Source organism: Pseudorasbora parva, chromosome 13 (genome assembly GCF_024679245.1).
Source record: "Pseudorasbora parva isolate DD20220531a chromosome 13, ASM2467924v1, whole genome shotgun sequence".
NCBI classification, from domain to species: Eukaryota; Metazoa; Chordata; class Actinopteri; order Cypriniformes; family Gobionidae; genus Pseudorasbora; species Pseudorasbora parva.
In genome coordinates this window covers 32,203,705-32,216,159 of record NC_090184.1, presented here as the reverse complement: position 1 = coordinate 32,216,159, position 12,455 = coordinate 32,203,705, and the positions used below count along the sequence as shown (strand labels likewise).

Genomic DNA, 12,455 nt, shown 5'->3' with positions numbered 1-12,455 from the left:
ATCTTACCATGCACAGAGCAAATTACCAGGCTTGTGTACAATCCTATTAACGCAAGAAAATGATAGCCATGTTATTCTAACCCTTTTTAATGTTTAGAGAAAATGTCCCCATGGTGTGACTGTAATGCATGGGCTATGAAAACACATATGGTATTAAGTTAATTAAGATCTTGAGTTTTTTTAATCATTGAAAACTTAATGTAATAACAGTACATTAATAGGCAGCCTTTACAATACCCAGAGATCTTCCCAGTTGCCTGCAGTGATGTATATTTTGCTAAGATAAACACAAGAATAAAATTAAATTTATGTCATAGTGAGCTTGAAAAACAGACTAGCAATCTTTATTTTAAAATGTTATGAATCAGCTGTAACAATATTATCCATTTAATTTGTTTAATATAGAACAGCTAGATTGATGTAATGTCATACTGATAAAATTGTGTTTTAGTCTGTTTACTTTTTGCAAACCTTGTGAGTGCGCAAACCCAAAGGCTGTGACCTCGCACCAAATGTTTTTATTGATTTATTAAGTACAAACAGGCAAGTTATGAAAAATTGAGTGTGAGGGATTTGTTCACTTCACACAAAAATCTTTTGGAATGAGATGGCTAACTGTAGTAGCGTTTAGTCAACTGTCTATAATAGCCTATTTTAGATATATTTTTTATATATATTTTAGATAATAGCCACCTTTAAAGGGATAGTTCATCAAAAAAAAAAAAAAAAAAAAAAAAAAGATTAAAATTGGGGGGGGGGGGACCTTTACCTTTTTTAATAAAGGTCTTCTGAAGCAAATCGTTGCATTTGTGTAAGAAAAATAACCATATTTAAAACTAACTTCATAAAGTAACATTTTTGGTCGATCGCCTTCCGTATTCAGTTTATGGAAAAAGTGTTGAAAGTGCCTCTGCAGTTCAAAGGCTTACGCTACCAGGTACGCAGCTTGAACTCTGAGAAGGCACTTTCAACACTTTTCCACAGAAGTCGATCAGCCTGAACTTTAATTAAAAAAGTTTTAAAAATGTATATTTTTCTTAGACAAACTTCACTTCTAAAGGCATTTATTAACCTCCAGAAGCTGTGTGGAGCACATTATTAGATGGAAAGTTGCATTTTTATGGACTTAAAACAAAAAAAACAGAGCAACAATCCCTGCCATATAAAGCTTGGATTAGCCAGGACTTTTTAAATATAACTCTGATTGTATTCGTCTGAAATGTCATATACACCTAGGGTGAGTAAATCGTGGGCTAATTTTCATTTTTGGGTGAACTATCCCTTTAATAAGCCCTTTATTAACAAGGAAAGAACAACATGCTAGCAGAAGATTTACAGTTAGGAAGAATTTTAATGGATATATAAAATATACTAGATGTCCAGTATAAACTGACACAACAGGGTGGACATGTTATGTTTTATGCTAGATAAGTCTAAAAAAGATGATTCTTTCTTTGTTCTTGGAGTTGCTATCCCTCCAAGGAAATGATGTCACTTCTAGCATCAGTTGATTTAGGGGATATTCTTAAGATTAAAATAGCACCAATGTAACAGGGTGGACTGGGTGGAGTTTGAGGGACTTATTTCATGATTTCATGCATTTAAAACCAAATAGGTATCCCAACAAATTGTATTTTATGTCAAAGAGAGTAAGTAAATGTATATACAATTCACAATTGCTAATTTAGAAATATAAATGTAACTTATAGTTAGCAGAATGTCTTGTAAGCAATAGCATTTGTAAGACTTTTGAGTGCAATTTATATTTTCTGACATGACTTGCATTCTGAAGGACTTAAAAAGTTTATTCTGAAACAAAATACAACAACAGCTAAATAAATTCATATTTCTGTCTTAAACAGTGGTTCTCAATTAGGGAGCCAGGGGGCATCAGCAAACTTCCACAGCACTGCAGAAAGTTACAAAAGTAATTATATATATATATATATATATATATATATATATATATATATATATATATATATATATATATATATAATATTATTATTATTTAGATGTGGGTGGGGTTTTTGAGTCTTGTGTTGGACAACGGAGGGTCTTTGAGTCAAAAAAGTTTGACCGACTGTTTTGAAACCTTAATTTCACTTGAGGAATGTCACCTCTTTCACACAAAGAGTTTCGTGTGGCATGCTGAACAGTATGGCTTCCCTCCCTGCTCCTTAAACACACCCTGACTCAGCTGTCGAAGGCAGAACGCACACAGAAAATGGTCAGGGTGAAACTTGCGGTCCAGAGCCGCGATGCAGCGACCTGAGATGGGCTCTCCGCAGGTCCCACACAGAGTGCCCTGTCTAGAGTGATAGTGCAGGGAACAGAGGGGCCGACCGTTCAACTCAAGGAAGCAACCATCTGTAAAAGGCTTCAGACAGTCCTGGAGAGAGATGAAGAAAGAGGGTATTACCTTTAATGAAGAAGAATGTTCTGGAGTGATAGTAGATTGAGCAGGTGAAGAATTCACATATGAAGCACACTACAATAGTACAGACTGACTGACTCCATATTCCTTAATTATAAGGAGCACGTCACATGACTGTATTGCATTCCAGTCTTCAGCGCCACTAATTCACTCACTGCACAGACAAAGCACTCAGGGTGCCAGGTTCCATTGGCTGCAGACAGATAGTTATCCTTCACTGGTTCTCCACAGCCGGAGCATTTAGGTGCAAAGAGGCGGTAGAAATCCCTAGGGCAATATGGTTTACCATCTCTCTCCAAAAACCCTGGCAAGGAGAAATGTATTAAGTACAAAAGATAATTACTCATATTATGAATTGTCAAAATGATCTGCTAAATTGTCCATTTAATTGGTGATTTTGCAGTTGTCTCACCCTCAGGTCCAAACAGATCCCCACAGTGGGAGCAGAAAAAATGTTCTGGGTGCCACGTTTGATCCATCGCTGTTAGAATGTTCTGTGCAAAACACACTTATTTACTTACCATGTGCTTCATTGGCTGGAATAAGTTAATTTGTTTGTGAAGTGAAAGAGTTGAAAATTTCACTCCAAATATTATTTTTATATATTCATTTTAAATATTAAATAAATAAAAAAAAAAAATCTAATCTAATCTAAAATGTAATATTTAAATATATATATATATATATAAACACACACACACACACACACACACACACACACACACACACACACACACACACACACACACACACACACACACACACACACACACACACAATATATATACACTTACCTGAAGGATTATTAGGAACACCAGTTCAATTTCTCATTAATGCAATTATCTAATCAACCAATCGCATGGCAGTTGCTTCAATGCATTTAGGGGTGTGGTCCTGGTCAAGACAATCTCCTAAACTCCAAACTGAATGTCAGAATGGGAAAGAAAGGTGATTTAAGCAATTTTGAGCATGGCATGGTTGTTGGTGCCAGAAGGGCCGGTCTGATTATTTCACAATCTGCTCAGTTACTGGGATTTTCACACACAACCATTTCTAGGGTTTACAAAGAATGGCATTAAAAGGGAAACCATCCAGTGTGGGCAGGCCTGTGGGCAAAAATGCCTTGCTGATGCTAGAGGTCAGTTGCCTGACAAGCCAGACCCACATCAAGATGTTTGGTCTGGAAACTCACCATTGACAGGACTCAATCCGAGGGGCGGGATAAACGGTTGTCTTTTAAACTCTCTCTGCACACCGATATTGCTACAACCAACCAGAGCAACGAAGGTGAAGCAGAGCTCGTTGACAGATTAAACTTTCAAAACTCAGAACACATCTTCCCATCTTAAGAATGACTTCAATGCCGTTCTTTGTTCTTTTCTCAGATTAAAGCTCAACTCCAAGTCTTCCAGAGTCGCAGTCAAAGCTGATTCGAAATGCCGCCGTTCACCAGTTTCTGTGTTTACTAGTAGCACGCGCAGGCGCAACTCGCCCGTCATTATATTAAGCCCTGCCACCGACTCTATACACAATGTGATTGGCCCGACCAGAGTTTGGCGTTTACAGCTCAGAAGTGAATTGAGAGTTGCTAGACGACACTCGCGGCAAATTAGATTTTCTGCCGCTAGGGTGCATCTAGATTTCTAGGCTAAGAGGTCAGAGGAGAATGGGCCGACTGATAGAAGAGCAACTTTAACTGAAATAACCACTTGTTACAATCGAGGTATGCAGCAAAGCATTTGTGAAGCCACAACACGCACAACCTTGAGGCGGATGGGCTACAACAGCAGAAGACCCCACCGATTACCACTCATCTCCTCTACAAATAGGAAAAAGAGGCTACAATTTGCACAAGCTCACTAAAATTGGACAGTTGAAGAGTGGAAAAATGTTGCCTGGTGTGTTAATCAATGTCTCTATTTCTGTTGAGACCTTCAGATGGTAAAGTCAGAATTTGGCATAAACAAGTGAGAACATGGATACATCATGCCTTGTTACCACTGTGCAGGCTGGTGGTGGTGGTGTAATGGTGTGGGGGATGTTTTCTTGGCACACTTTAGGCCCCTTAGTGCCAAATGGGCATCATTTAAATGCCACGGCCCACCTGAGCATTGTTTCTGACCATGTCCATCCCTTTCTGTACACCATGTACCCATCCTCTGATGGCTACTTCCAGCAGGATAATGCACCATGTCACAAAGCTCAAATCATTTCAAATTAGTTTATTGAACATGACAGCAGTTGTACTAAAATGGCCCCCACAGTCACCAGATCTCAACCCAATAGAGCATCTTTGGGATGTGGTGGAACAGGAGCTTCGTGCCCTGGATGTGCATCCCACAAATCTCCATCAACTGCAAGATGCTATCCTATCAATATGGCCAACATTTCTAAATGTCTTTGTTGAATCAATGCCATGGAGAATTAAGGCAGTTCTGAAGGTGAGGGGGGGGGGGGGGGGGGTCAAACACAGTATTAGTATGGTGTTCCTAATAATAATCCTTTAATAAATAAATGTATACTGCATATATAATATTTATATCACACACACACACACACACACACACACACACACACACACACACAAACACACACACAAACACACACACACAAACACACACATTCATTATATATTCAATATATGACATTTTATATTATGTATTTTAATATAGGCCTATTTAAACATTACATGTTATATATTTATATTATATTTTATGTATTATATGTATATTTATGTATTTAATAATAATTGTATTTATTTAATGTTTACAATTAATTTAGTTATTAATTGTAATATATAAATAAAATGTATTATATGCAATAATATGTACAATAATATTTATATATGTATTCTTGATTATTATTAATAACAATAATAATATAATAAAAACCTTAAAAGTTATTAATTAATTTAGTTCACTTAATAATTTGTTTAGTTTTCGAAGATAAACAATTTTGGTTTTGGGTACTAAATTGTGCCAGGCCAGAGAGCCACTGGTCTAGAATATCCTAAAATTATTGTCTAGAGCCAAAAATAAAGAGAATACATTAGTGTCTTATAGAATGCAATGCAAATTTAACTTAATAAGAGGGAATTCATGTTTTTAATAATCAATAATAATAATAATAATTTATAGTGAACACCGAGATTTTAGAGATTAAATAAGTACAGACAGGTTACCTGAGTAATAGGACCCTTGCAGTAAGAGCAGCGAGGCGAGAAAAGGTTCTGGTAGTCTTTCTCACAGTACGGCTTGCCGTCTCTCTCAAAGAAACCACAGGTGCCGAGTTCTTCCCTGCATGCCGTACACACAAAATGTTCTTGGTGCCACACCTGACCCAAAGCTGTGATCATCTGCATGGGCAGAAGAAAAAAGACAGTAAAATTGAAATATTTGTTTGTTCAGAAAACTCACCATTTGTTTGCAGAGATATTATTATCTTTTTAGTACCTTCCCAGCTATACACTTGCCACAAGATGCACAATGGCCTTTGGCAGCTGTGCGGACCCCCATTTTCTCCATGTCCGAGCTGAGAGAGCCCAGCAGGTCGTCTATAGCATCCACACTCTTGGATACTTTCTGTGACAGAGGAGGATGCTGTGGTTTCTTATCCTCTTCCTGCCTTATATTACCACTTTCTTTAGTTTCCTCGTTTTTTTTGCCCTTTACTGACTTGCGAGCAACTGGAGGTGGGTTTGATGTAGGAACTGGTTCTGAAACCTACAAAATAAAGTATATGTGGTCCATTTTAAAGCACAAGGTTTTTTAATTGAATTCAGTAGGCATGGATTAGGAGCGTTAATGTGTTTATACTGCCATCTTCTGGTACTACTCATTGTGTGCAATGGCGGTGCAGTTCAAGCTGATGCATGAACTGATGTCAAGCTCGTGTTCCCCTCACCTCCAGGCCGAGCCCTAGCAGCTCATTCATGATGGAGTCTAGCTCTCGTGTAGCTGTGCCGGGACTCATCACTCCTGCCTCCACAGGCGCTGGAAGCATGCTATAGAAAAAGATTCTTATAAGTGAACAGCTGAACCTCACCACGCTACATGGCAAATGTGTTTTGACCTTATAAATGATCTCACGCAACTATTTAAATACTCCTCATTTAAAAAAAAAAAAAGATGAATGTACATGTACCTGTAGGCATCATCAATTGTCTTTCCTGGACCAGCAATAAGAACTGAGGTTTCAGTCTGACGAGAGAAAAAAAAGCATTATAATTAATTAGTTTGGCCTAAATAACAAATAACTACACTACTGTTAAAATACTTATATTTTGCAAGGATGCTATGAAGTTATCAAAAGTGTCAGTAAAGCCATTCGATCAGGCATAACATTTTGTGATGGTTAGACAACTGGGTCAGAGAATCTCCAAACTGCAGCTCTTGTGGGGGTGTGCTGACCTGCAGTGGTCAGTGGTGTAGCACCAAATTTTGGGCCCTGGGTACAAATCTTGCTGGGCCCCCGTACTAAATACCATAGTGATACCAATGGGTGAGTTATTGCATTTTTATCATAAAAAAACACTTAAAATGTAAACAAAATAAGCCACACTCTGATTAATGTATATGTATGGGTACTTGGTATATGTATGGGTAATGTATATGCCCTGGGTACTTGGTACCCTTTATCCCCCCCAGTCCCACACCCCTGGCAGTGGTCAGTATCTATCAAAAGTTGTCCAGGGAAGGAATAGTGGTGAACTGGCGACAGGGTGATGATAGGTGGCCAAGGCTCATTGATGCATGTGGGGAGCGAAGTTGAGGCCCATGCGGTCCAATCACAGATGATCTACTTTAGTTCATATTGCTCAAGAAGTTAATGCTGGTTCTGATAAAAAGGTGTCAGAATACACAGTGCATTGCAGTTTGTTGTGTATGGGGCTGCATAACTGCATGCCAGTAAGGGCTAAACCCCTATACACCGCCAAAAGCTCCAAAAGTGGGCACATGAGCCACGGATCAATGGAAGAAGGTTAACATCTTGGTGCCAGATACCAGAGCACATATATGGCAGGACGATAACCGCTGCGACTAAAGATTGCTTTGTACATAATCTTCCTCATCAGTTCCATCTCCTCAGCATTACAGATAGCCAAGAGGAACTTGATGCTGCAACAGAAACTATTGACTCTCTCTTTACTAGCACTTTAGATATAGTTGCTCCCCGGCGCTTAAAGAAGATTAAAGCAAATAATCCAACGCCGTGGTACAACGAGCACACTCGGGCCCTTAAAACAGCAGCCAGAAAAATGGAGCGCAGCTGGAAGAAAACAAAACTAGAGGTTTTTCGCAATTTGTGGAAAGAGAGCATGATTGCATACAGAAAGGCCATAAAAACTGCTAGATCTGCTTATTTCTCAACTCTTTTAGAAGAAAACAAACACAACCCTAAGTTTTTATTCGATACAGTGGCTAAATTATCAAAAAATAAAGCTTCAGCTTCTGATGTTTGTAAACAACACAGCAGTAATGACTTTATGAACTTCTTTACTAGTAAGATTGATAATATTAGGAATAAAATTATAACCATGCAGCCGTCTATTACAGTATCACTTCAAACAGAGCATTGTAGGGTCACTGAGGAAAAATTACACTCATTCACTACTATAGGAGGAGAAGAACTGGCTAAACTTGTAAAATCATCAAAATCAACAACATGTCTGCTTGACCCTATACCGACTAGGCTATTAAAAGAGATACTTCCAGAGGTCATAGATCCTCTGCTTAATATCATTAATTCATCTTTGACATTAGGATATGTACCGAAAACTTTTAAGTTGGCTATAATTAAACCACTTATTAAAAAAACGCAACTTGATCCTAAAGAATTAGTCAATTACAGGCCAATCTCGAATCTACCGTTTCTATCAAAAATACTAGAAAAGGCCGTGTCTTCACAATTATGTTCTTTTTTAAAAAGAAATGGTATATGTGAGGATTTCCAGTCAGGATTTAGACCGTATCATAGTACCGAGACTGCTCTAATTAGAGTTACAAATGATTTACTCTTATCATCTGATCGTGGTTGTATCTCTCTATTAGTGTTACTCGATCTTAGCGCTGCATTTGATACTATCGATCACAATATTCTTCTGAATAGAATCGAAAATTATGTTGGCGTTAGTGGAACTGCTTTGGCATGGTTTAAATCGTACTTATCTGACCGTTATCAGTTTGTAGCAGTAAATGAAGAGATGTCACACCGATCACAAGTTCAGTATGGGGTACCGCAAGGCTCAGTGTTAGGACCGTTGCTTTTCACCCTGTATATGCTACCACTGGGAGATATCATTAGGAAACATGGCGTTAGTTTTCATTGTTATGCTGACGATACTCAGCTCTATATTTCCTCACGCCCTGACGAAACCTACCAATTCACAAGATTAACAGAATGCATAGCTGATATAAAAAATTGGATGAATAGTAATTTTCTGCAACTTAATTCAGATAAAACTGAATTTTTAATTATTGGACAGAAAAGCTCTGTCAAGCCCTCGTCGTCAGTGAGGAACCTGGGTGTGCTCTTTGATACCAATCTTTCATTTGAAAGCCACGTTTCTAACATCTGTAAAACCGCATTCTATCATCTTAAAAATATATCTAAATTACGGCACATGCTTTCAATGCAAAATGCTGAACAGTTAGTACATGCGTTCATGAGCTCAAGGCTAGATTATTGTAATGCTCTACTGGGTGGTTGCCCTGCTCGCTTAATAAACAAACTCCAGCTAGTCCAAAATGCAGCAGCTCGAGTTCTTACTAGAACCAGGAAGTATGATCATATTAGTCCAGTTCTGTCAACACTGCACTGGCTCCCTATTAAACATCGCATACATTTTAAAATCTTGCTTATTACTTACAAAGCACTAAATAGTTTAGCTCCCCGGTACTTAAGCGAGCTCTTAACACATTATACTCCATCACGTCGATTGCGGTCTCAAAACTCTGGCCAGTTGATCATACCTAGAATATCTAAATCAACTGCAGGTGGTCGATCATTTTCCTATTTAGCTCCTAAATTGTGGAATAGTCTTCCTAGCACTGTTCGGGAAGCAGACACACTCTGTCAGTTTAAATCTAGACTAAAAACACATCTCTTTACTATGGCATACACATAGAACATTTTTAACTTTCATTATTCAATTCAATTGACTGATTGTTAGGCTGCATTAACTAGGTCAGCCGGAACCGGGAACACTTCCCATAACACCTGATGTACTCGTTACATCATAAAAAGAGTGACATCTACGCTAATGTTAGTCTCTCTGTTTATCCCGAGGTTTATCCCGGATCTGGGCCCTGTCCGGATCGGATGGTGGACCTGCCTGGACATGACCAGCTCATCCTGGAGTGTCTGCTGAGCCGTGTCAAATGGTGTCTCCTCCGAATTTGCCTCACTTGCACGACATGCTCAAAACCCGTCTTCGGCGCAATAATTCCGATCTTTCATGTATTCATACTCTTGTGTAATCGACGCCCCATCCTAAATAAATCTGTCTCTTCCGTGATACCCTGAAAATTTTGAATAATCCGATCTAATATGATTTCCGAACTGTAAGGTTGCCAGAATAATAATCTTACACGGTGTGTTCATGGGCCAGAGGAGAACTGGCACCCCGACTGAGTCTGGTTTCTCCCAAGGTTTATTTTTCTCCATCACGCCCTGATGGAGTTTTGGTTCCTTGCCACTGTCGCCTTTGGCTTGGCTTGCTCAGTTGGGGACACTAAAAATATGATTAAAGTTATTCAACTTATTATACAAATAAAATGTATGAATTAGGTCTTATTTAATTCTATAAACTATAATACTGATCTGCCAACATTGTCGCTATATGATAAATTAAAATAAGCTGATAACATCACTGTTTTCTCCAGTACGACTGTACAGCCAAATCTAATTTTGTCGCAATATTATCCTGTTTGACACTGTGAAGCTGCTTTGACACAATCGTGATTGTAAAAGCGCTATATAAATAAAGTTGATTGATTGATTGATTGATATTCAGAGGTCTAGTGGAGTCCATGCCTCGAGGGGTCAGGGCTGTTTTGGCAGCAAAAGGGGGACCAACACAATATTAGGTCATAATATTATGCCTTATCGGAGTATGTTTCAAATAAACGCTGTTCCTTTTAACTTTCTATTCATCAAAGAATCCTGAGAAAATGTATAATTTACACAAAAATATGTAATGTTTTCAACACTGATAACCTTGCTTGAGCACCAAATCCGCATTTAGATGATTTCTGAAGGATCATGTGACACTGATGACTGGTGTAATGATACTAAAATTCAGCTTTGCCATCACAGGAATAAAATGACATTTTAAAATAGAAAATATTATTAAGTAATTTAAAATTGCAAATCAGTATATTTTTTTACTTTTATCAAATAAATGCTGTTTTGGTGAGCATAAGAGAAAGATCACCAAACTTTTGAATGGTATAGTGTATGTTTTTGAATGTTTTCGAAACTGTAATTTTAAAAAAACAAAAATTAAATAGTTTCAATACAACTTGAAAATGAAATTGAGTTAGTTTTCATAAAATGTAATTACCTGTTCAAGCTGAGTTGTCTTGTTGCTTTTAACTGAGGCCTCCAGTGGGAGAGTACTGGGTGGAATGGGTGCAGGAACATTTGCAGTCTGGGCGGAGGTCTGAGCCAACTGCTCTAAAAGCATGTCTGCAATATCAAAATCACATGCAACTCATGCAGTAAAATCAGTGACACGAACTTTCACACATACACTGATGAAAAAACCCCACACTGAAGCAATCATGATTGTGTAGGTAAAAACTAAAGGTGAAGCCACGGTACGTTATAGCAATCCGTGTCATTTCCTGAGGAAGTGAAAAGGCACATTACTGTCATCGCAACGGATGCAAAACACAGAATATTAAAAAAAAAAAAAACACATGAGTTTCTATTTTGCTGACATAGAAAATGTAACTTATTATGGGCGGTCTGACTCACTTCTGTAAGACAACCAAGAAAAATGCAAGCTCTTAATTCTTTCACAAGAGCATGATTCTATTCTTAATAGTGACAGGACTTCACAACACTCATTACTTCTCACAGGGAGGGAAAAAATGAATGCTACCAGAAAATAATACTAAATATACATAATTATTACAAAAGGTTGATGCTCCAGAATGCAGCAGAGTGCATTAAGAGCCAGGGGATGTACACTTTTGAAATTTTACTTATTTTGTCTTCAGAGAAACCTAACTATATCTTATGTAGCTCATGAAGGGCAGAAATTTAAAAATATGATATTTAATCAACCTACTGTTCAAAAGTTTACACCCCTGGCTCTTAATGCAGCATGTTTCCTTCTGGAGCATCCTTGCTTTTACTTTTTGTAAAACTGTTTATGAGTCCCTCAACTGTCCTCATTGTGAAAAGACGGATCTCAAAATCAATGTTGGAAGGCTTCAAATATAAAGATGCTAGAAAACCATTATATGTATAATATATAAATGAAATCCCTCTTATTTTGTTACATTTTTTAACATCTTGCATATTCTTCAAGGGGTGTATAAACAGCAGTTCTGTATATCTTTAGAGACTACAATGTTTAAGACTTTAGGTTAGAAAGACACAGAAGATCGAACAACTCACCAAGTTCATCCATCGTACTCTTGGGTGTGAGGTAAGCAGCGCACGTTGCAAGTTCTTAGTGAGCATGTGTGATAGGGTGATCTGATGCATGCAGCTGTGGGTTGAACCCAATCTCACATGTGAAACTCATGGTGCTTCCTTTTTGTGTTCTCGTTGTTTCAGTCCTTTTCTGATATATTCCACCCCTTTGTATTATGCACATTTCCAAGTTTATTTTAAATGTTTAGGGTGGCCGTGTGGCCTGATTAATAAAAGTGAGATGAGTTTACTTTAATAGGCCTACACTGTAAAAAAAATATTTAGAAAAAAAGTTACCTGGTTGCCTTAAGATTTTGAGTTCATTGAAATTAAAATTTTGAGTGAATACAATGAATTTTTTTTGAGATTCATC

At 37.8% G+C, this 12,455-nt stretch overlaps 1 protein-coding gene across 1 annotated transcript; it reads right to left on the bottom strand.

Moving 5' to 3' along the window:
• Positions 1 to 1,988: 1,988 nt before the first annotated feature.
• Positions 1,989 to 12,218, bottom strand: lpxn (leupaxin). Its single transcript, XM_067412708.1, has 9 exons — positions 12,065 to 12,218; positions 11,001 to 11,125; positions 6,581 to 6,636; positions 6,341 to 6,440; positions 5,890 to 6,159; positions 5,619 to 5,792; positions 2,850 to 2,931; positions 2,593 to 2,741; positions 1,989 to 2,392 (listed from the first exon to the last, which is right to left on the bottom strand). Exons 1-9 carry the CDS (start codon positions 12,075 to 12,077, stop codon positions 2,126 to 2,128), a joined length of 1,236 nt encoding a protein of 411 aa, XP_067268809.1. The 5' UTR covers positions 12,078 to 12,218; the 3' UTR covers positions 1,989 to 2,125.
• Between the last annotated feature and the right edge of the window lie 237 nt (positions 12,219 to 12,455).